The 22,146-nt window shown below is 43.9% G+C and overlaps 10 protein-coding genes across 10 annotated transcripts; 6 read left to right on the plus strand and 4 right to left on the minus strand.

The window, feature by feature from the left end:
• Window positions 1–75: 75 nt before the first annotated feature.
• Window positions 76–2,166, plus strand: BYT42DRAFT_493605 (uncharacterized protein; the record flags this gene model as incomplete). The annotated part of the gene is made up of 11 exons (XM_051564233.1): window positions 76–156; window positions 225–284; window positions 349–480; window positions 597–926; window positions 989–1,009; window positions 1,077–1,167; window positions 1,235–1,359; window positions 1,426–1,625; window positions 1,691–1,787; window positions 1,848–1,961; window positions 2,017–2,166. The coding sequence occupies 11 exons, from the start codon at window positions 76–78 to the stop codon at window positions 2,164–2,166; spliced, it is 1,401 nt and encodes a 466-aa protein (XP_051425549.1).
• Window positions 2,167–3,234: 1,068 nt separating this feature from the next.
• On the minus strand, window positions 3,235–3,794 carry BYT42DRAFT_563897 (uncharacterized protein). Its single transcript, XM_051567657.1, has one exon. It carries the CDS (start codon window positions 3,543–3,545, stop codon window positions 3,294–3,296), a length of 252 nt encoding a protein of 83 aa, XP_051425550.1. The 5' UTR covers window positions 3,546–3,794; the 3' UTR covers window positions 3,235–3,293.
• A 33-nt stretch (window positions 3,795–3,827) lies between these two features.
• Window positions 3,828–4,935, plus strand: BYT42DRAFT_277426 (shikimate kinase). Its single transcript, XM_051562825.1, has 3 exons — window positions 3,828–4,129; window positions 4,221–4,719; window positions 4,822–4,935. The coding sequence occupies exons 1-2, from the start codon at window positions 3,946–3,948 to the stop codon at window positions 4,625–4,627; spliced, it is 591 nt and encodes a 196-aa protein (XP_051425551.1). The 5' UTR covers window positions 3,828–3,945; the 3' UTR covers window positions 4,628–4,719; window positions 4,822–4,935.
• Window positions 4,936–5,396: 461 nt separating this feature from the next.
• Window positions 5,397–6,098, plus strand: BYT42DRAFT_483189 (uncharacterized protein; the record flags this gene model as incomplete). Its single annotated transcript, XM_051563713.1, has 1 exon — window positions 5,397–6,098. A coding segment is annotated over one exon (702 nt), but the record flags the coding sequence as incomplete, so codon positions are not given.
• A 782-nt stretch (window positions 6,099–6,880) lies between these two features.
• Window positions 6,881–8,198, plus strand: BYT42DRAFT_492783 (uncharacterized protein; the record flags this gene model as incomplete). The annotated part of the gene is made up of 5 exons (XM_051564175.1): window positions 6,881–7,040; window positions 7,115–7,254; window positions 7,323–7,556; window positions 7,644–7,721; window positions 7,788–8,198. The coding sequence occupies 5 exons, from the start codon at window positions 6,881–6,883 to the stop codon at window positions 8,196–8,198; spliced, it is 1,023 nt and encodes a 340-aa protein (XP_051425553.1).
• Window positions 8,199–8,336: 138 nt separating this feature from the next.
• Window positions 8,337–9,902, minus strand: BYT42DRAFT_563902 (uncharacterized protein). The gene has a single exon (XM_051567658.1). The coding sequence runs from the start codon at window positions 9,759–9,761 to the stop codon at window positions 8,379–8,381; it is 1,383 nt and encodes a 460-aa protein (XP_051425554.1). The 5' UTR covers window positions 9,762–9,902; the 3' UTR covers window positions 8,337–8,378.
• On the minus strand, window positions 9,903–13,792 carry BYT42DRAFT_563903 (uncharacterized protein). Its single transcript, XM_051567659.1, has 11 exons — window positions 13,392–13,792; window positions 13,147–13,317; window positions 12,965–13,074; window positions 11,783–12,872; window positions 11,631–11,710; window positions 11,495–11,576; window positions 11,385–11,433; window positions 11,114–11,289; window positions 10,560–11,021; window positions 10,362–10,454; window positions 9,903–10,287 (listed from the first exon to the last, which is right to left on the minus strand). Exons 1-11 carry the CDS (start codon window positions 13,617–13,619, stop codon window positions 9,979–9,981), a joined length of 2,850 nt encoding a protein of 949 aa, XP_051425555.1. The 5' UTR covers window positions 13,620–13,792; the 3' UTR covers window positions 9,903–9,978.
• Window positions 13,793–15,975: 2,183 nt separating this feature from the next.
• BYT42DRAFT_592897 (uncharacterized protein) lies at window positions 15,976–17,056 on the plus strand (the record flags this gene model as incomplete). Its single annotated transcript, XM_051570656.1, has 3 exons — window positions 15,976–16,271; window positions 16,442–16,764; window positions 16,830–17,056. 3 exons carry the CDS (start codon window positions 15,976–15,978, stop codon window positions 17,054–17,056), a joined length of 846 nt encoding a protein of 281 aa, XP_051425556.1.
• Window positions 17,057–17,458: 402 nt separating this feature from the next.
• Window positions 17,459–18,700, plus strand: BYT42DRAFT_563911 (RraA-like protein). Its single transcript, XM_051567660.1, has 6 exons — window positions 17,459–17,553; window positions 17,635–17,760; window positions 17,847–17,894; window positions 17,959–18,007; window positions 18,065–18,186; window positions 18,255–18,700. Exons 1-6 carry the CDS (start codon window positions 17,500–17,502, stop codon window positions 18,528–18,530), a joined length of 675 nt encoding a protein of 224 aa, XP_051425557.1. The 5' UTR covers window positions 17,459–17,499; the 3' UTR covers window positions 18,531–18,700.
• Window positions 18,701–19,117: 417 nt separating this feature from the next.
• BYT42DRAFT_277702 (uncharacterized protein) lies at window positions 19,118–20,066 on the minus strand. The gene is made up of 2 exons (XM_051562826.1): window positions 19,901–20,066; window positions 19,118–19,813 (listed from the first exon to the last, which is right to left on the minus strand). The coding sequence occupies exons 1-2, from the start codon at window positions 19,905–19,907 to the stop codon at window positions 19,293–19,295; spliced, it is 528 nt and encodes a 175-aa protein (XP_051425558.1). The 5' UTR covers window positions 19,908–20,066; the 3' UTR covers window positions 19,118–19,292.
• Between the last annotated feature and the right edge of the window lie 2,080 nt (window positions 20,067–22,146).

Below are 22,146 nucleotides of genomic sequence, written 5' to 3' on the forward strand. Positions count from 1 at the left end.
TCCCAGATTGTGGAAGAAGAGGATCTCTTCCTTGACGAGCATGACTTCCCGGATGATGAGGAAACGAATGAAGCGATGCTAGCATTGGCGGCGGCTGAAGAGCCAGCGCTCGACACGACCTTACGCACGCGATTGGCAGGACCATCGTCGCATAAGGTAGGCATGCGCAATGGAATCGCTTCGGTCTACGATTACAGAGAGTGAATTTTCTTTTGGATCGATAGGCAGGCCTGGACGAAGTGGACAAAGAACAAGTGAATCGTATTATTTACGAAGCTTCGAAAGTAAGACGTTGTGCATCAGGACGCGTGCTGGGATGCATTCAATTGACCCATGTCGTTTACTTAGGGCTCATCTTTTTTTGAGAATGAGCGTAAAAAGGATGCGGCCACCACCAAACGCATCGAAGCCTTACTGGTGCAGTACGAAAAAATCAGGCACAATGATTTGTCCTTAGAAACGCGCATTGTTGATCACATGGTAAGTTTACAACTATTACATCTCCTTGTTACCCATGACTTAGCTTAGACATTCTTTTTTTTTCTCTTCTTCTTGCTTTTGATAAACGATCTTGTTTTATTGGGGAAAACAAAAAGCTGCATGATATGGAAAGTAAACGCGATTTGACTCAAGTGATCTGTCATGTGGATATGGATGCATTTTATGCGTCTGTGGAAGAGCTTGAGCGACCGGAATTAAAGCAAGTGCCAATGGCCGTCGGTAGCATTGGTATGCTTTGCACAAGTAACTATATCGCTCGTAAATATGGCGTTCGCAGCGCCATGCCCGGATACATCGCCTTGAAACTTTGTCCTTCGCTTCAAATCATCCCTCTTCACTTTCCAAAGTACAGAGCTGCGTCAGCCAAGGTGCGAGCGATCTTTGCTAAGTACGATCCACATTTCTGCCCAATGAGTCTGGATGAGGTGAGTACTACTTCGACCCCAATTATTGGACGGACGATTTTTCTAACCTTGCATGAGGATAGGCTTACTTGAACCTGACCGAGGTAAAAGCCACGCAAATGATCTAATGTATTCCAAGATCTGATCAAAATGATTGACGGCGCTATCTAGTATCTGAAAACATCCGATTTGAATCCTGCGCAGCTCGTCGAGAAAATTCGGCAGGAAATATTTGAAGAAACACAGCTGACAGCAAGCGCAGGTAGGCAAAGCAGAAAGAAGGCACATTGGCAGGCTACTCATGCTTCTTACGATTGTTATTTATAAAGGCATTGCTGCGAATCGCATGCTTGCTAAAGTTTGCAGCGATATCAACAAACCCAATGGTCAGTTTTACTTACCAAACGACCAAGAAGCCATTTTCGAGTTTGTGGATCCATTGCGAATACGAAAGGTCCGTGAAGACATGTTACCAAGCGCTGAAAACACATGATTAAAACTTTTGTTTTTGTTTTGACAGGTACCTGGTATTGGACGTGTCACGGAGAGAATCCTTGAAGCTCTGGAAGTGAAAACATGTGGCGACGTCTACCGCCAACGGGCCATCTTGTACAAGCTATTGAGCCCCATCAACTTCAAATTCATGCTTAAATGTCATCTCGGCATCGGATCCACTACCATTAGTGAAGAGACCGTCAGGAAGAGCATCAGTGTAGAACGGTACGAGTGACAAGAAGTGAACTACTTATGATCGACAAACTGAAAGTTCATTTTGAATCACGCAGAACTTTCCGAGCCATTTCTGATACAACTCTGTTAATGGAAAAAGTGGATGAACTGGCCGTTCTGCTGGCACAAGATCTGGCCAAAAGCAACGTCGAGGTATGGATCACTTGCTTCTTTATTTCATTGCAGCTGATCTCATTGGTAAACGTTTATTAGGGAAAAACTATCACCATCAAGCTTAAACTGACTACGTTTGAGTTACGGACACGAGCTAAAACAATACCGGCATATACGTCACAAACAAGCGACATAACACGAATAGCTCGAGAGGTAGGCGGAGAGAGGAAAGAGTTGGAGACGAACAATGCAGTTGACCCTATCAAAGTTGCTGTTAAAGGAACTACCGGTGAATCTCCGATTAATGGGTCTCAGGATGTCCAACTTGCGACCACGCGGCCAAGATGATCAAGGTGTGAAAAAGGTAAGTCAGAGCGATGATCCTGGGGAATGCTTCACAAAACTGATACGGCTATGAAGTATTTCCTGGCGGCGAATGCCTCTATTCCGTGCAAAAGGCCGTTGGAGACTGAGACTGAGACTGAGGCGACGCAAACAGAAACGGGAACGGAAGAAGAGAAGGAGGCTCTCACCTGTCCTGTATGCAATCAAACCTTACTACTGGACAATGCGAGCTTTAACCAGCACATTGATGAATGTCTGAGCAAAGTGGAAGTGAAAGCCATTCTACAAAGTGAACCCGATTATCGTTCCCCGCAGGTGACCGAGAGCTCAAGGTAGGCTTCCATACACATTAAATTTTCTGCGAATACGCTATCAATGCCTAACATTTTATAGTAGGTCAAATAGCCACAGCCGTTCCCCAACCTGTTCTTCTTCCAGCAGAAAACGATCTGACACATCAAAGTCATTGCTGGACTACTACTCGCCCACCTGATATAACATCCTTGTCATTCATTTCTCACACATGCATCTTTGTACCTTATTTATTATCCAACGCTATTTTTATTAATCGCCACATAAATTTATTCATGAACATCTTTGTATTCTATCGCACCAATAACAATACCAGTTCTTTTGCCTTATTGTAAAATATAGTTGCCCAGATGTGACCGCGTGGAGGTAACTGGTAATACACATCCTATGCTCGTTTTTTAGCATGATAAGAGAAGAGGCTCGTGTTTAAGCATGTTAAGAGGATGCACGTTTTTCGAGCGTGTTGAGTGAATGCTCGTTTGGCCGTGGCAGAAGAGTGGTTGTTTTTGAGCGTGTAAAGATATACTCATTTGAGCATGTAAAGATACTCGTTGTGGTATGTAGAGCCCGTCTTTAAGTATGTAAAATACGCTTGTTTGTGAGTATGTAGAGATATACTCGTTTTTTGTGTATATAAAAATACACTCGTTTGTGAGCATGTAGAGAAAAGATGCCCGTTCTGAGCATGTAAAGAGATACTCGTTTGAGTACGTAAAGATACTCGATGTGAGTATGTAAAGATGCCCGTTTCTGAAGCATGGGAAGTTAGCTGTTTGACTATGTAGAGATATACTCATTGTAAGCATGTAGAGAAAAGATGCCCGTTTTTGAGCATCTAAACTCGTTTTGAGTATGTGCAGATATACTCGTTCGGGCATGTAAAGATACTCATTGTGAGTATGTAGAGCCCGTCCTTGCGTATGTAGAAATATACTCGTTCTGAGCATGTAAAGAGATACTTGTATGACTATGTGAAGGTATACTTGTTTGAGCATGTAAAGATACACTCGTTTGAGCGTGTAAATAATACTCGGTGTGAGTATGTAGAGCCCGTTTTTGAGCATATAAAGATATTCGTTTGTGAGTATGTAGAAGAAAGATGCCCGTTTTGAGCATGTAAAGAATACTCCTTGTGAGCATGTCGAAAGAAGATGCCTGTTCGAGCAGTCAAGATATACTTCTTTTGAATATACTTTTCCTGCTGGTTATAAGCCTGTGTATATATGTGTGTTTTTGAACATGTTAGATGCTCGTTGCGAGCAGTTGAGAAATGACCCTCGTTAAGAGAGCATGTGAAAAAGAATGCTCGTTTCGAGCAGTCAAGGAAGGGTAAGAAGTAAAATTGGAAAGGGAGCAAGAAAAGAAAGGGAAGGAGTGAAAAAAAAAGAAACGAAAACGGCCAAAATTAGTTTCCAGGGGGTTGGGGTGTTTTTATTTTTTTTTGGGTCGCAGCGTGACTTGTTTCGGGCCTTTAGCAGGCGCGGGAAAAAGAAAGAAAAAATGACGGTCTTGCATAAGGTCTGTTTCACTCAATCTCGCCATGGCTCAAGCACTGTCCGATTCGCATGTCCATGACGACAATAACATGACCGTGTTTGTGCTCATGGGCACGGCCGGTTGTGGCAAATCCACGGTTGCAAAGGAATTGCAAAAGTTACTCAACTGCGAATTCATGGAAGGAGACGACTTCCACCCTCCAGCCAACGTGAAAAAAATGTCAGAAGGTAACTTGTGCACGGTTATTGGAGACCTGGGAAAGAAAGAAAACAAAGGAAAACAACAAAAATCACTGAATGGCATGTTTTCCCTTTTTAGGACATCCCTTGACAGATGATGACCGCTGGCCGTGGCTTCGATCGATCCAGGAGCACCTTATCGAAAGAGGCAAACAGGCAAAAGAGGATCACTCACACCGTCATGTTACTATTGTTACTTGTTCCGCCTTGCGCAGAGTATACCGTGACATCCTTCGCCAGGTCCCATCCAACCTTGGTACTGTGTGGTTTGTTTTCCTCAAAGGATCTACCAAGCTGCTTACCGAACGTATCGCTGCCCGCAGAGGCCATTACATGGCGGCCTCCATGCTCCAGTCGCAGTTGGATGTACTCGAAGAACCTAATCCTGAACAAGAGCAGGTTATTGTGGCCGATATCGCACCTCCACCTGATCAAATTGCCCAACAAATACTGCAAGAAGGGAAAAAACAGCATATTCTTCCCTGAAATGGCTAGTCACATTCGCGTTGAAAGTTGTCTCCAAGTGGTGGATGAACCCACCCTTCATATATTGTATCATACCATCCGTTATATAAAAAGTAAGGCCTTCCGCCACCAAAAAAAAACAAAAAAATGGATATTTTTTCTTCGGTCCCTGGTTTTCTGCAATTTGTGTGGCCTAACTTTGTTTCCAAAATTAGCCAAGGTGACACTAAACGATGGACCATTCCAGTTTTATGTGCCTTTGTTTATTATGGCAGTGATATTGGCCATAAAAGAAAAAAAGACAGAATGATGAATGAATGCATGCGTGCATGCATCTTTGGAAACAGAAACCGCATGCTACAGTGAAATGGCCCTGTCGGGATATTGGAAATGAAAGACGGCGGTCATTCGTTGATGAAGGCCGAACCATTATAAATAGTTTTCGGTCTCACTGATTTCTTGGCAACGGCCTCCCCCCTTCTTATTTATGCGATAAGTTTGAACTTCTTTTCCTCCCCTTTTTTACCCTGAACCTATGTCTATCCACCCGCGAACACTTGTTGCAGAAACGGCGGAAACAGTTGTTCGACTGCTGAAAGAGACACATGCAACGCAGGATATCCCGAAATTGGCCATCAAAGCGCTCAAACGCATCCAATGTCTCGTGCAGGAGCAGCAACATCGGATCCACGCATTCTCATTGACCGTTGATGCTCTTGAAGCACAGCATACTGACCGAAAACAGCAATCCCAGCGGATCTTGCAAGAATTCGATAATTCGATCCTTGATTTGGAAGAAAAAATCCAAGCGTTATCGCGTGAACGATCGACCTTCGACAGTACTTTGGCGGAACTCGAAGACGCGCTGCAAGCCAAGCGAGATTATGCCAACCAACGCCGCCTAAAGAAATCAAAGCGGGAAAAGCAATACCATCACTTTTATTCTATCCCAATGATAGCCAGTCGATACGAAAAGAAATACATTCGTGCCCGAGACAAGAACGCTCAAGCGGAAGATCAGTTGTGCGATATCCGAAAGGCCATTGATCAATTGCATGTATCGACTCGAGAGATGGATAGCTTGCAGCACCGCCAACAACTGCAAATCGACACGGTTACTGAGCAACGGCAAACCTTCACATCTGAAATGTCGATAGCGGAAGAACGACTCCAATTTATGAAAGAAGGTCAAGCATTCTGGAACCATACCGCTACCCACCAAGGATTCAAACTTTTGCAAGCCTGCGAACGCTTGAAGGTGTCCTCCATAGCCGATATCCATGAGCAGAATAGTTTGGCATCATTTCAAATGACTTGTGTAGAGTACGACGAATCGGTAGCCTATGGAGAGTCACGGTGGGATCCCCGCCATCTTGAAATGGAATTTTCTTGCACACAGTGCTCGTCGTGGCAAAATGGTTGGCCGATGGTTGATCCCGCTCACACAAATGCTCTTCTCTGCCAATCTTGCGTTGAAAATATGCAGGTGTCCAAGCCAAAATTCACCACGTTTCACTATAAGCGACTAAAGGGTATCAAAGCCCCGTGGCGTTCATCATCCAGTTCTATTCGCTCTTCTGCAGATTCCGTCGCGCTGTCCCATCTCTCTTCTTCCCCATCATCCAATCACCGTTTGCCCGTAACCACTATTAACAAAACTAAAACTAGAATGAGCAAACGTATTCCCATCTTCTCTGTCAAAGACAATATTGCAACGTCCTGAGCTGCGCATCCTTGAAAATAAACTTTTTTTGAATGGATTCTCCATTTTCTGCGTTTTAAATGACCACCGACGTCACGTATTTGAAACATTCGGACGGTGTAGCGGCAGGAAGACGGCGACACGAGTGAAACTCATTCCTTCTCCTTCGTTTGCACGTCAAAAATGAAGACTTTTTCCATAAACGCAATAGCATTGAGCTTAATGTCGGCCACTGCCGGTGTCTGGGGTAAGTGCTTGTCCGTTTTTCACCCTACATGCCGAGCAACAAGTCCCACAACTTCCATGTATTTCCCTGGAAGGAGGGATTGCTGGTAGCAAAAAAGCCCAGTAAGAGAAAGTGGCTGCCGAAAGTTTTAAATTCATCTTTCAGCAACACTTATAGAAAAATATGCTTGCTAAACTATTGTGTTTGTATAGCCCGGTCGTCCGTGTATATGCTGTCTGAGACTTCGAATACGGTACAGCAATTGTCTGAACAACCCGAGATTTCGTTCGATTCTTTTTCGCTGGTTATGTCGCATATGACAGATACAGCCGGTAGCCAGCCGCTCATGCATTGGCAAAAGACAAATCAGCAAGGCGCTCTCGATGGTGCAGAAGCCGTGTGGGCTAATCGCGATTATTGGTGGTCCGACAAACAGGAGAACGTGTTTCAACGAAAACTGAACGGTCAACTGGTGGTCGTCGTCGCGGGCGTGGAGAACCCTTCCGGTAAGGGATCTATTTGATCACCATCTTTGCACGAACAGCCCAAACATTGACAGCGACTGCTTGATCTTTTTTAGCTATTCTCTCTGCACATGATCCCGCGTTTTATGTGACTGACGATCATGCTGTGGATTTCAGCGCATTTGCTAAAGATACCGCCCAGCATATCTCGGAACACAGCCAGAGCGGCTACGTTGCCACCTACTCCAAAGACTCTGTAAGCACCGAGATATAAGAACTTGTGTATAGACTGCTATCGGTTTGACTCATCATGTTTCTCCTTAGATCCAAGCTCTGCCCTTCATGGATGCGAATGCTTACGCCGCTCAAGCCTACAATGCCTTCCAAGAACACTATCCTGAACTCACTACCAGCACATTTGATATGCAGAAAGAGGCAGATAAATCGTTTGTTCTCGAAGTGGAGCAAGTGCGCGATATCATCAAAGCATTTACGCAAGGTGACAGGGCAGTTGATGCCACTACTGACTATGTTGCCATTGACTTTAGCAGCCTCAACGTAAGTTAACCTACCCTATTTGAGCGCACTGATTAAAACCGTTCAGCTAATCATCGTTACGTTCTTTGCTATTTTTTATGTCTCCAGTCATTGAAAGAGGCTTACGGCGTTGAATCTTCTAAGTACAGAGAAGCCGAATTAGTTCTCAAGAATTTGTTTGAAAAGGTAGGATGACTTTGCTGAAAAGTACCCGGTGCGTTGTTTCTGATGTATGCTTCTACGTGGGTCTAGACTATCATTCCGGATTTCCAACAACACTATGCTGCCAACGATCGTGCTGTGGCTACTTTTGTGATGGCCCCTTCATCCGCTCCCCGTTTTATTAAACGTGCTGTTCCCGAAGCGGCTGTGGATGATTCTTGCTTTGAATCAAAGGAGTTTTGCGAAGAAAACACTGACGGCTGCAATGGACGTGGTAGCTGTAAATCCGATGGTGAATGCTATGCGTGCCAATGCTCGACCACTTTCTTTGGTCCCTCATGTCAGTTTGAGGACGTTTCCGATCACTTCCAACTGTTGTTCTGGACAAGCGTCGGTTTGATTATTGTGACGGCTGGTGTCCTGGTGTTCGTGTATAAGAGCGGCAATATCGAAAACGGTGGTATCATGATGGGCCCTCAAGCTTTACCCAAACAAGATTAAGACATTTTCTCTGAAGCCCATTCCCTATATTACCTCCGGTTGTCTCTTCCCTGATGTTTTGCTTCTATACTTTTTTTTTATTGTTCACACCATGTCTTTATGGGTTTGGAATAAAGCAAGAGATGGTTGATGGATTAAAAAAAAAGGTTTCATCTGAACTTTCACAATCGCATAGTGATTTCAGGAATTGAAGTTGAAAATGACGGCTGGGATTTGATCGGCTGGAATACGACGGCTGCCGGCCATCCCGCGTAATTTTGCAAAAATAACGAGGGCTATCACAGCAATGGTCATGATGAATGCGATTCCGGCAATGCGGCAACGGCGCTGCCATTGGAGTCGAAGGTGTTGGTTCGCACAAATTGTGTTGCTGTCACTGGTACGTCGAAAGGTGCAGTAGAACCAAAGCGGTGGAAACAGGAATCCGAGCCAGAACAGTCGCCGTTCAATCACTGGCGCCGTGGCCCGTTCAACCACGTCGGCGTTTTCGGTCGTGCCTTCAGGCTTACTTTCTACATCGATTTCATTGTCTTTTCGTGACCGGCGAGAAGACCGATCATGCTGCATCCGAGCAGTAATGGCGTGACCGAGACGGATGGGCCCGTTCCGTAAAAGAGATAACAAGGCCGAACTATTGGATGTCTTTGCCAGAGTCAGCGAGGCGCTGGAAGCGAGAGATATGTCATCGATTTTGTCGCTTTTCCATGAATTGAATGTGCTGTTGGGATCCCGGATTTTTCGCAGGATATCGTAGTAGAAAGATTCTTCGGCGGCTACGGACCCTGATTTGCGTGGAGACGGGTCGGTGAGACCTTCAGAGCTCCCTGTAGGTGAGAACGGTAGCGAAGGTCTTGGTTGTATATCACCTTGGAAACGTTTTGCAAGACGCGCCGCTGGCGTGCACCATCCAGGTGGAGACCAGGCTTCATAGCTGACTTCATCGTTGTGAGTATGGTGAACAAATGTGCTGTGGGGATGGAACATGGACTGTAACACCGCTGTATTGTATTCAACGTTCGCAGTAAAGTGCCGCGAGACCGATTTCGACGATTCACTGGAAGTGCTGGTCATTGGTAACGAGATACTATCTCCGGCTCGAAAATCTTCATCTTCTTGTCTGTCTTCAGAACTCTTCTCGCTGAGCGTAGGCAGCGGTTTCGTGATCCGGTGACCCCAAGCCATGGAATTGGCAATACTCGGATATTCCACCGCCGGTGCTTCCTCATCCACGTGTTCCACCGCGTCATGCCACGAAGCAAAAGAAGGACGTCCGCTGTGGGTGTCGTCGTTATCCTCATGCTCCGAGATACTGGAGCAGCTTTCTTCTTCGATCATGACAGGCAATGTTGGTTCGTATACTTGCCGGACAAAAGGTACATGAAATAATGCATTTAAATCCTCCTGACTTATGGAAGAGTCCTCATCGTCAGCAGTCGACGATCTAGTCAGTGGTGGCAGCGCTTTGTCTTTGTGTGTGGGCCACATGAAGCGTTTACTGAAAAAAAAAATAAGAAAAGGAAGTGTCAATACCCTAGGACGTTGATGATAAAGTTTAAGCTTCATGGGGTGTCAACAAACGGTGGGCCATCATTGTAAATAACCGAGGCCGCTTAATTCCTCCAATGCGACGTTAGCTTGAAGCCAAAAGTGAAGGAACTTGGGATTTCGACCAACGGTAAACACACATGGAGAAATAAATAATAATGGACAATAAGCTTTTCCATGGTCCAAATTGAGATGCTTTAAATTGAGTTTCTTGGAAACGTTGATCTAATCAAATCTATGGGAGAGGATAGTTGGCCCGCAACTGTTTAAAGGCATGCTGATAGCTGGAGATCATATGATCCTCGATGCAAGAATTGCTCAGATACATTTCTTGCGAAATATCGCTGGAGGTCATATGCGCTGTGTAGTGCGTGCGTTTGTTTGGAATTTTTTTCGCGAGCGAAGCCGATCGAGGACGATCAAAAGTTGGCTGACGTTCTTCCTGATCCTGCTTCAGTAGCGTAGCGACGGAAGCTCGACGATGATCAAGAAAGTGGGACTCCTTTGTCCGTTGAATGTGCACAATATGGCCTGGAATATATAACTAATGGACAGAAGAAATATCATCGATAATCATGTTAGTGTGAATAGATATCGCTACAAGCAAAAACTACTGACCAATGGGTATGAAGGGTCTGATTGATATATTTGCTCGCGACGTTTGCTTAGGATGTTGAAGCAAACTTTGCGGACGTCAGGGTCTCTTAAAACCTAGGATGTCACGTCAGTGTCAATAAACCAACAAATACAGCCAAACAAATAGACAAGGGAGAAGAGAGAAAAATAACAGTGGTAGGCGCAGAGACAAAGAATTACCTTGAGCCATCCTCCAAGTGCTTCGTAAGCGCTGATGGTATCCATGATGAGTTCTTTCAGCTTCATGGCTGTGCCATATGACAGCCGGCCCACCACATCATCCTGTACAATAAAGCTGTGAATGTAGTCATTGTATCGCATGCTTAGATCGAAAGAACTGGAGGCCACCGGCGCATAGCTGTAGCAGTGAAGGCGAAATGAGGGATTTCTGGCCAAATGCCGAAGTTCATCAATGTGGTCGGCGACCATCATAGTGAGAAGACTGGCTGTGCCGCCGCCAAGAGAATGCCCAACAATGTGAAAGGCTGTAATGTTGTGACGATGATGATGTACGTATCGGAAAATTTGAGGTACAATGTTTGTATAAAACCACTGCGCTGAAGCCAGCATCCCTGAATGCACCAAACCACCTTTCCATGGCTTATAGGTGCACACCAAGTCGGTAATGGCATCATAAAGACTCTATAAAGGCATTTAATACCCCGTATGACCCAATTTTCTTCATATCACCAACGAGAACCATCTGTTTTTCGTGCATAAAAAACACAACTCACCCAGGTGCCACGGATGCTGAGAACAATGGCTTTCTTTGACCGGTCAATGGCTACAAAATAGCTAGGCTGAAAGACGGCGCCTTTTCGGAGACCATACTCGTATCCCAGCAAATCCTCGGGATGCAAATGAAGATAACGAATAATCGACATACGATTGGATCGACGATTACGAATACCTAGAGGCAAACAAACCATCATCATAAATTTTTAGAGGGGTTTTCCTTTGACAACAATACATCTCATAGCCTAATCAGTAGCTGCAGAAACTTACCACGCACATACTGTCCATAAGCACCTAGGTAACAAAGACCACGCCAACCCTATATTTTTTTTTCTTCAGTTATTCTTCTAAATTGAACCCACCCATAAAGTACAGCTTACGTAGGCAATCATGGCGTAATCGAAATAATGGCAGCTTTCAGGGATCAATATGCGGTTCCGAATAAGAGGAGAGTCATCGGTGCTAATGCCTGGACTTAGTATTCGCTTGTTGCCATGCAATACATCAAGATCTTACTTGGGAAGTGTTTCATAAAATCGTTGAAGAATGATCATGGCCTTGACGAGTCGCAACCCAGTCACTCTGAACCCTTGACCCTAAAAACAGTATCAAATATGCTCACATCGTCAAGTTACCGTCTTTCCAGAGGAACAAGTCAATTGACTTACAAAGGCATTGGCAAGTTTGATGATGGCACGAACAAGAGCTTGGGTTTGACGACTGACCACGAGCCCGATGAGATGATCGATCAAGGGATGAGATATGGCAACGTCATCGAAAGAATCTTCCATCCACTGCGAGGCAAAATTCTTGTCACCAAAGTTGACGCTGTAAATGATGTGTTGCGCTTTGCGCTGAGCGCCTTGTTTTAAGCGATCTCGTTTCCGCATTTTGCCTTTTTCCGGAGATTTGGAGTCTTCTTCTTCTGCTTCCTCTTCCTCTTCGTGGGGTATGATACCATAGCTCTCTTCATTGTCATTCTGTGAGAAGCCGTACCGTTTACCCCGCTTGGAAGGTTCCACTTTGCTTTTATGTTTTTTGCGATCCTTGCGTGGCCATAACAGAACACGCCACCAATGACGTCGTCCCTTGGTCTGAAGAGCCTCCTGCGCCGATTGCCCTTGTTTAGCTTCCTTTGATGGACACACCAAACGATTGGAGCGAGAATTGGATGGTTTGGATGATTTGGATGTTTCCGCGCGTTTCTCGTCTCGACGGTTGCGGTCATCACCCTCACCGTAGTCGCCCTCGCTGCTGGTGGAACTGGGGACATCGGTTGTCATGACAGCATTCAAATTGTTCTGAAAAATGCTATCCACAAACGATTCGTTTCTGGCCAAATCGCCACGACCATGTTGCGAAGAACGTCGGGGACGTGATGTCGCGGATGACTTGCGTTTGCGATCCGTATTGGTATTTGATACGACAGGCGAGATTGTACAATCGCTGACATGACGGGCAGGTGGCGATTCATTCGTGTCGTCTTCTTTGATGGTGGTAGGTTTGTAGGACGCACCGGCATTGGATGATTCCGGTTCGGAAATGGACAGAAGAGGTCGTCGGACTTTTGGCGTTAATGTGTCCTCGGGTTGTTGGAATCGATAGCGAACCCGAATTTGTAATGATCCCCACAACTGCACGTGCTGAGTGATTGTATCAGCCATTTGCCGTACCCTGGCCATATTCGTATGCATGAGCGCCTCACGGACATCGGCCGGCAATGATCGACGAGCGCGGTATTCGTACATGGGAACGAATCTAAGGGTATGCAAACAAGAGCATCATATTTTGAGTGACTCGGCTTAACACTAATGTCCAGAACAACAAAAGATCGTAGTGGAAATCCTTACGTAATAAATACGGGATCCCGTTGAGCAAGAGTAGCAAGCTTTAATTTGGCTTTTCCAAGATGTTGAGCCGGAAGGGGTGACCATTGATGCTTTTTATCAAATAAGTCAAACTATGAAGCGGCGTGAGCCATGAGATAGGTTACGAAATAGATGACGGTTTAGGGACTGCCACGATCCTTTACCTCGATGGTATCAAATAACTGGGCATGATACGAAATGGTAAATCTGAAACCTTCGTTCCAGTCGCCGGTAGGTGTTTTGCCACGCACAGTTGTATATTGGGAAGATCCTAAGCGAATGCGAATCTTTGGGTTGTGTAAAGGATGAATCCAGCGAATGTTCAATACGTCAACCTGTATTTCAGAAAAAAAATTGATATGAATACACGTGAAAGATGTATCTCTTTGGTGATTGGGCGGTGATTGACCTGCATTGTCTTGACACCAAGCGGATTCAAGTCGTCCACTTGCTCATACAGTTGCCATTCTTTCCTTAGTCGACGTAGATCGGGGACGGAAAGACTTTTTCGTAGCCGATGTTTGACCCAGTCTCTGAATTGGGGAGGAGGTGGAGAGCGTGCCAGGGAAGCATGGCGAGTGATTGACGTCTTTGAGACACCCGGCTGCGAAGACGGTTCTTCGACGATAACTTGCATAATTCACGACCGGGTGACAGGCGAAAAAGAGTTAGAAAAATGATTGCTACATAAAGCAATCGAAAGGGAAAGGGTAAATTATTTCAAAATACAAGCCAATGTGCTGCAATAACTAATCATCCGGGCGAGCAGTGACAAAAAGGCGATCAACAAGCGACACAAATAAGCCAAGGCCAGCCTTGTCACTGGCAAGGTTTCTGTTCCGGCAAAATTTCGGCTACGAGATTTACACTCCGCCTGCCTGCCAAAAAATCTAAAAGGGTGTCATCAGGAGAGATCCCACAGCGGCTCCATCACTCACCCGGGACTCTTTTAGTTCTCTTGACGTTGCTTCGGTAGTATAAGCAACAGTTTATACAGATATCTCGTGTTTCAAATAAATTAGAAAAGCTTCAACCAGAGCTTCCTCATGTTCTTCGGCGTTTCCTATGTGCTTGGTATGAAATGAAACATATAAAAGATTGCTCCACGCAGGAGGGAATATAACACGAGCGCATCTACTTGAGCAGCAAAAGAACGATGTCGTTACATGACGGCTGCACACAGTATTTCTCTTCGACATTCCAAACTAGTACAAGGTGTATGAACAAATGCGCGCTTTGGCATCCAAGTACTGTTAAACGATAAAAAGAACTAGATTCAACGAAACACGTCCCACACAAATGGATGGTCCATGCGCAATTAGTTGACTGTTCCGCCAGCTTCTTATGCCTCAGAGGCCAGAAAAGTTAGAAGGCAAATACAATAGAATAATGATGTAACAGTTTGGGAAGTCGAAAATGAAGAACGGGCCTAGTCGTGCAATAACTGGAAGAGGAGAGAAACATATGAAAAGTGGAATGCGGACAAGATGAAGTCTTGGACGACTCTTGCTGCCCTTACCACTTGCAAGGGGCACAGAGAGATCTCAAAGGACAATTGACGTTGCTCCATGAAGGAATACATAAGCACGGTCACATTTACGACTTGGAGACCAACTGGATTAAGCGATATTGGGTTGCATCAAAGCTTATCATCATAAGGGACTACAACTATTATACGCCTCGCTCAGAGAGGTACTGAGAAAGGTAGTGAGAGCTTTAGTGAGAGGTAGCGAGGGGTAGTTGTCGTATAGATAGGGCTCATATGCCACTACATAAGAATTACCTCGGTTTAAGCAGATAAGAGACACTAGAGTAGTTACACACCATTTGTACATTTTAAATCCCCCGATACCCAATTATTATCCTTGGATACCAGATACTATATAGATCATCTCTTTCGAGAATAAACAACAGTGTCACCGTACCCAACCTCTCTACCCACGAATACAACAGCAGTGAGAGGTAGTGAGAGGGTAGTGATAGGTAGTGAGAGGTAGTGAGAGGTAAAAGAAAGTGTCAAACGAAGGGGTAAGGAGGTAAGGAGAGGCAAGGAAGAATATCATTGGGTTATTCGAGACATTTTCTTCCTTTTTCTGACCTTTTTATCAAATTTCCCGACTGTTTCACTGATGGCAGAACCCCAGAAAATACGCATTGTCCACCACTGTTTCCATACCAGCTGTAGAAAATTGCTTCATCCCCTTTCAACTTTCGGCGTCATCTTGAGTTATCCCATGGCTATGTTTTCCCCTCTCCAATGAAGACGACTCGACGTTTTAACAACAGTCAGTATCATTATTTGACTTATCACGCTGATGATGACGACGTGGAACAGCATTAAGCCTGTCCTTGCTGCACTGCACATGTCAAAGAATCAAGAGATCTCGAGAACCATTTCAGCAGCCAACACGAAACATACCTCCCATCAGCTTCGTCGGAAAGCACTACTGCTGAAGATTCATCATCTGGACGAGTCTCATCAGAGAATACTTTGTCAGTTACGCCGGTTCTTCTTTTGCGCCGATTAGATTTAATATACCAAAGTTTAGCAAATACGGAAGACAGCGCATTGGCTCATCAGCAGATCGATGTCTGGAGGAACCTTCGAGAAGGTATGAAGGACCAATGGATGAACGAGGCATACCAAAGGTATTGCCTGGAAAACGGAAGAAATAAAGGCCGAATCCGTTCAGCATTAAAGTGGTCCGTAATACTTCTTGATTTGTTATGTTTCGGAATAATAGAAGATGTGTAGGAAGTTTGCGAGAAACCTTCCTGAAGATTGTAGACATAGAAAATATATCTTTGTAGTTGGAGAAAATATAAATATGACCATACGGTAGAAGTAAAAGTGACAACAATCAATTACAGATTTAAACTGAACTCTAAAGGAGTACTCAAATCTGACAACTTCACCTGAACCAGGCAACCAGCCGCAGCCCCAAGGTCAAAAGCGGCCGAATGAAAATGTTATGATTTTGGATGACGTTCCGATGGATCCACCTCGTGGCGAACACCTTGTCATCAATGGTTTTGACATTACAGACGCCACTTACCGTATGAAACTCGCTTTGAAAAATCAACCATGGAAATTGTCACTGGAGGATTACTTGCACCAAATACTTGCATCCACGTCCGTATTGCTCTTGACTCCCTGCGCATTTTCCGATAAAATCCAATCATTCTTCGAACAAGAGAACTGGACGGCTGCCAGCGCCGCTATCGAAAACATTTACAAAATTCAACAGCCATGCTTACCTATGACACTGCAGCCAGGCTTCTTTCGATCGTTGACGATTTTATCCGACGCAAAATTGACAGGGATGCAGCCGAAATCCAGTTGCGAACGCTGCAACTGCCCAAGAATGAAAAAAAAAAAAAAAAAAAAAAAATGCCAAAGTGGTTGCCGCATGCCTCGATAAGCGCCCATTTGTACCATTTGATGAGGATTTAAATGAGTCTGAGCTTTGCTCACGCTTTATTGATCCATTTCTCTCGTATTTGTTTTGACGAGCCTGACCAAGGTGTATACTTACGCTGGACAAATGAAATAACGTTGGAAGCCAAGCAACTATCCTGCAACATGCGCCCGGACCTAACAATCACCAAAACCGTTGGTCTCAAGTGGGCAAAAAGCCTTGGATATGGAGAGGCCAAACCTGCTGCGCGGGAAACTGATCATTACCTGGTTTGTCAAGATTTAATTAAGGTGGCACTGTTCTGCAAACATTCATTGGACGAGCAGCTGATGGACGGTGTGCTTGGTATACATATTGTCGGTCGTACCATTCGCTTTTACGCTCTGTGTTGCCTGACGTTTCTACATATGTGATGTACTTACTGGCAGAAATCAAGGTGCCGGACTCAATCAAGGGATTGTCTGGGTTCATACCAGAACTCCCATCTATCCTCAAGGTTCTGGGTGTGTTCGATTCAGTATGTGTTTGTTCCCTCACACCCGACGTCATTGCCCGTCGACGCGCTCCCACACTGCCGTCCAAAACGTTTCAACATATAATCTCGGAATCAAAGAGCCGAAAACGATCCTGTCACCTTCGACGCAGACGCACTTAAATACGGAATTCATCGTACCATGTTACTTCTCTCTTCGCCTCTCCTATCATGTCTCAGCTTTCTTATTTTTTTACGACACCGAACTCATAATCACCGACTTCATTCCTTATTTGTCATTATATATCTGAATCAGTTTTTATTAAATTGCGGATAACGTGGCTGAATGATGATCACATCGTTCACCTTTGCCGACATTATTTGCTAAATTGTCTGTGCCTACTTGTATAATACTGAAGTACATTAACATCAGGACGGTGATATGCGAAGAGGTGAAGGAGTTTAATATGTTTTCCGTTGATCGCTTTGTATTCGACACTGAAAATTGCCCAAATGCGGTTTCTCTGCGGAGTTGAGTGGTGGGAAGGATTTGGGTACAATAGCTTGTTTTCAATCTCAGCGTGGATACCTTCTTCTTCTTCCCTTACTTTTACTTCATACCAACGATGACAATTGCTGTAGCAACGTTGAATGCTCTCAAAAAGTTTTCTACATGCGAAGTATGTCTTTGTTATTTATTATTATACGACTAAAATACTCGCGGAATCTAACAAAAAGCACGTTTGCTTTTGGGTTGACAGATAGCCGACGCTATGATGAAACTCGGCCAGCGTCCCTGGGGAGGCTATATTCCGGACATTGACATGTGGTCGCCGAAATACTGTGAAGGCGAAACACGCATTATTGGTCCTGCATTCACTGTAAAGGTAAGAAAAAATATAGGGAAGAAAGGTTGCCTTTGGAACGTAATAAAATCATGATACTGAGATAGAATTTTGATCGTTGATAACAGATGGTGGAAAAAGATGACACGACATCTCCTAAGCCTTCGCAGCATTTTGTAAGCATATTATAATCTTGGGTTATTTGTGGAGAAAAATTAATTAAGGCTTCACATAATTTAGGCGGATGCCGCAGAAGAGGGTAGTGTGATGGTGATTTCTGCGCCTGCAGGTAAAGGTGTATCGATGCATTTGAGCAGAGACAGATATTAACGTGAGGTGATATTAGGTGTCAAGGGAGCTGTATGGGGTGGATTAATGTCGGCTCGTGCCAAAGCAAAGAAAGTCCAAGGTGTAGTGATCGATGGACGTGTGCGTGATTTGAGTGAACATCGATCCATGGAATACCCTGTAAGTTTCATTATCATTTTTCATCAATGGACCTAGGATGACGGCTAAAAATTATGATGAAATTGTAGGTCTTTGCCAAGTCGCACTCGACCTTGCCACAAAATGCGTTCGTACGACCTTCGGAGATTCAGGTACCGATCACCATGTCAACCTCGCCAGTGGTTGTGAACCCTGGTGATATCATGGTTGCCGATATCGACGGTGTGATTTGCGTTCCTGCCAGCTTGGTCGATGAAGTGATTCGTAGCTGTGAAAAGTATGTGGCGATTGATGACCAATGCATGAAAGCCATTCAAGAAGGTCATGGAGTCAAGGAAACCTTTGCCAAATACCGTGGCACGTAAACATCGCAAAAAGGAAAATAAAAATAAAAAATAATCCCCCCACACACATATAAAAGGATGAATTGTAATACATGTCGGCATCGAAAATGAATATGCAAGGTGATGAAGACGATGTCAACGCATCAACGTTGTCCCCAAGACAACAATCCAAAAAAAAAAAAAAATCGGACAATGAATGTAATGTTATGTTATACATGATTGATTGTTGTTGTTGTTATTTCAATGCCATTAGAAGAATGGAGATAAATGTTTACAAATTAAGAACAGCATGAGGTAGAAGAAAGCAAGCTAATGAAAAAACAATAGCATAGAAACAAGGATGAAAATGATAAGCATACAAGGAGAACAATGGATGAAGACGGCCAATCGAGAACTCTTTTTCTTTTTCGACCGTTGAAAATGGAAACTGCATGAAGTGTTAAAAAAGGAAAAACAATAATGAAAATGAAAACAGAAGTGAAAAACAAGAACAAGAAAAAAACATAAGATGCAGTATAAGTGCAACTGGAGGGATGACGACCAAACGGGAGAAAAAAAAAATCATGGCTGTTCTACAGTATTAAAAGCAAATATTATCTACATGAAAGAGGAAAAAAAAGAGGCACTTTTGTGGCACGGGAACATACAACAGCATGATATCCACAGTGAGCGCCTCAAAATGGTTGTTTGGCAGAAAGAAAAAAAGGGTATTTGCATGAAGGGAATCGAGAGAAATTTCGGTATGCCATTGGCAAAATTGGTTCGGACCAAGACAGTGAAAGATTAGTGGTATCGGTTGTAGAGGATTTCGTCAAAGGGAGGATACAGCTGATCCGGTGGTGGAAGCGACCGCTGTTTCGAAGTAGTCCAATATTCTTCGTCGGACGATTCGGCGCTACTGCAGCTGTAGGTACTTTGGCTGTGGTGTGACAAAGGTGCGGAAGGGGGTGGTGGAGAGGATAACCATGCCTCCGGCGAAGTAGGTATACTGGAAGGCGACCGGGTGGTGCAATGGGATTTGCGGGATTTGCGGATTCCTTGGAGAGTTCTATACCGGTTAAAGCAAGTGGCTCGTTTGCGGTGCGGAAGCTGACCCGAGATCTGTCCCCAAGTCAGCCCTTTGGCAACACCTTCACATATGATGGCATCTTCGAGGTCCGAGAACCGACTACGCGACTTGCCCAAATGTTGAATAGCGGTGGGCGTTCCCGAATACTTTTCTGGCTGAGGCGATTGTGGAGGCGACAGTTGTTGGAACGATAGAGGTGCCTCCGTTAGCGTGATGGGATTTAACATGTCGGTAACTGAAAAGATTTAAAACAAGGGAAGTGTTGAGAGTTTCGAACTGGCTTAAAACGGTTATTGGAGCTACTCAGACTCGACGGGCTTACTTTTCATTTTTAAGAGAGATCGAATGTGGTAAAAAAGAAAAGTTAAAATAGAGTGAGCTTGAATAAGTGAGACAAAAAAGAAGAAGAAGAAGAAGAAGTGGTTGAAAATAAAGATAATAATAACGCTCGCTTTTTATGTTGCTAATGTGTTGTTGTTTCTTTTTCGCAAAAAAGCTACAAAGATTTATTGTCCGTTGTTTTGGCAGGTGCTTTATTTATACTTGAAAGGGTGGCCAAAAATGGCTAACACAACAATATAGTGTAGTTTACATATGCGTGCGTTTCTATATGGACATATACGTGAACATTTGGGGTCTTTTTTTTTGACATCAGAGCATCGTTCCGCAAAAAAAAACAAAGAAAAAAGAAAAACAAATACCCAAATTTATTGATATCCTCCTTCATTTTCTTGCAATGAACATTTTGAGTTTGGAGCTACCATTTCCATTCCAGGAAATATGATACATAACATCGGCTCCACTCTTCATTCTATTCGACATGCTTCTGTAACATCATCATTTTCTTGATAAAATTTCACCGACATGTTTAGTACCTACATCGTTACATCTTCCATTATTTTCAAAGAACTGCATTACATTTATCCCACTCCATTCGTTCCTATTGCTGATTATTACCGTTCGATTCTGTGTTTCTCTTGTTTTTTTTTCTTGCAATCGGTCTGTTCATTCTATGAGACCATCGTTCATCCGTTTTTGCTCATGTTAGGGGCTCCCATCAGGGGAAGCTAAAAAAGGAGAAACAAAGGAAGAATGTCAATCTGTAGCAAAATCATCGAAAGCAAAATAGGCAAGTGGTCGAAAAAGGAAATGCTTCATTTAAACTTTTTCTGTTGATCTTTATTTTTGTTACTGATCTATCTTGGTAATATATTGATAAGAAATAGAAAATGTTAAAAATATCATCGTTCAACCGTATCACCTGGTTGTATCTGTGGGTACACCAATGCCTCTTTTCTGTGTTGCCTGTCGTGACTAACAGTAAAGACATCCTTTGGATCTCCGGTTACATTTCTGACATGGGCGATTCTTTTTATTCAATGAAGTAGCATTTGCCCATCCCAAATAACAATAACCCACAGTGTAATAGGGGGCCAAGAATTCGACAATTTGCCAATGCTCTAAATTTCCGCGGCTATGTGTTTTAGTCCTTTTTAGGCACTAACTTTGGATGAGATGCGGTAATTTCATCAGAATAAAGTATATGACGGGAACCCAAAATCTTTCTTGATCACTTTAACGATGTGTCCCTTGGTCTGATTCATCTTCATCATATCATCGGTTTTTCTCGTTTCGCTTTTGTTTTTGTGCATCGAACTTTCTATGGCAACGAAACGGTTAGGTTGATTGTATTTCTCGGTGGGGGTGGGGATAGGCAAATCAAGGAGCACTCAGATCGCTCCAAAGATATTTCATAATCCTTGCTGCACAAAATAGGAGCAGAAGGACACAGACACAGGAAATAAAAAAGAGAAATCTCATCAACAATGCATATTATTTATCATTATACATAACACAAAATACTGTGGGGCTCAACCTATGCTGCGAATAATTTTATTTTTATTTGGTGCCTTTCAGTAACCCGATAGTGATTGGTGGCTCCTGCATGAGTGGCAGGGCACCCGATCCATACGCTTTGGGCTGATTGTGATGAGTATCAGATATACACACTCTGTTCTGAGAAACTGGAAGCGTGATCGATAAAAAACATGTTCACATGATACTGATTTCATTCTTTGGGTCAAGTCGATCTTCAACCATAGTCGAATAGTATAGGAGCACGCCGCCCTATTTGTGTGTTTCATAATATCCTGCAAACCAACCCTAGTCAAAATGCGGATATTAACGGATACAGGGTTTCGATGCCAAGCCAGGTACATGATCCCTAAAAACATTCGTTGTTATGCTCGCCAGCATGTCTTGTTGCTGTATTAAGACCCTCCTCCGTAAACGATCCTTGGCGCAAACTGTTTTCTTGCATCAATTCGTTTACAAATCGCGACAAACGAGTAATGTACAAAGGCACCTTGAGAAACAGCCGCTGTTTCTCCTTGGTCTGTTCTCTACTTGCAGGACCCCATTTCTGTTTCAAACTCCTCTTTATCCTGCATTTCATCTCCTTACCGAAATGCAAAGCCTACTGCTGCTGATGAAACGCACTGACCAATGCACCGGTTAATGCAAGGGCGATATAACCATACAATAAAGAAACATTTTCATCATTGTCAT

The sequence above is a fragment of the Radiomyces spectabilis genome (genome assembly GCF_025331425.1).
Source record: "Radiomyces spectabilis strain NRRL 2753 chromosome Unknown BYT42scaffold_4, whole genome shotgun sequence".
NCBI lineage: Eukaryota > Fungi > Mucoromycota > Mucoromycetes > Mucorales > Radiomycetaceae > Radiomyces > Radiomyces spectabilis.

Bases quoted from the DNA above. Each gene is read 5' to 3' on its own strand.
- BYT42DRAFT_563897 (XM_051567657.1), bottom strand. From the start codon at position 3,545: ATGCTCACAAGGAGTATTCTTTACATGCTCAAAACGGGCATCTTTCTT.
- BYT42DRAFT_277426 (XM_051562825.1), top strand. From the start codon at position 3,946: ATGGCTCAAGCACTGTCCGATTCGCATGTCCATGACGACAATAACATG. The intron at 4,130-4,220 runs GTAACTTGTGCA...TTCCCTTTTTAG, and splicing joins CGTGAAAAAAATGTCAGAAG to GACATCCCTTGACAGATGAT.
- BYT42DRAFT_563902 (XM_051567658.1), bottom strand. From the start codon at position 9,761: ATGAAGCTTAAACTTTATCATCAACGTCCTAGGGTATTGACACTTCCT.
- BYT42DRAFT_563903 (XM_051567659.1), bottom strand. From the start codon at position 13,619: ATGCAAGTTATCGTCGAAGAACCGTCTTCGCAGCCGGGTGTCTCAAAG. The intron at 12,873-12,964 runs GTAAGGATTTCC...GCATACCCTTAG, and splicing joins CGGGATCCCGTATTTATTAC to ATTCGTTCCCATGTACGAAT. The intron at 10,288-10,361 runs GTCAGTAGTTTT...TCTGTCCATTAG, and splicing joins CAGACCCTTCATACCCATTG to TTATATATTCCAGGCCATAT.
- BYT42DRAFT_563911 (XM_051567660.1), top strand. From the start codon at position 17,500: ATGACAATTGCTGTAGCAACGTTGAATGCTCTCAAAAAGTTTTCTACA. The intron at 17,554-17,634 runs GTATGTCTTTGT...TTGGGTTGACAG, and splicing joins AAAAGTTTTCTACATGCGAA to ATAGCCGACGCTATGATGAA. The intron at 18,008-18,064 runs GTAAAGGTGTAT...AGGTGATATTAG, and splicing joins GGTGATTTCTGCGCCTGCAG to GTGTCAAGGGAGCTGTATGG.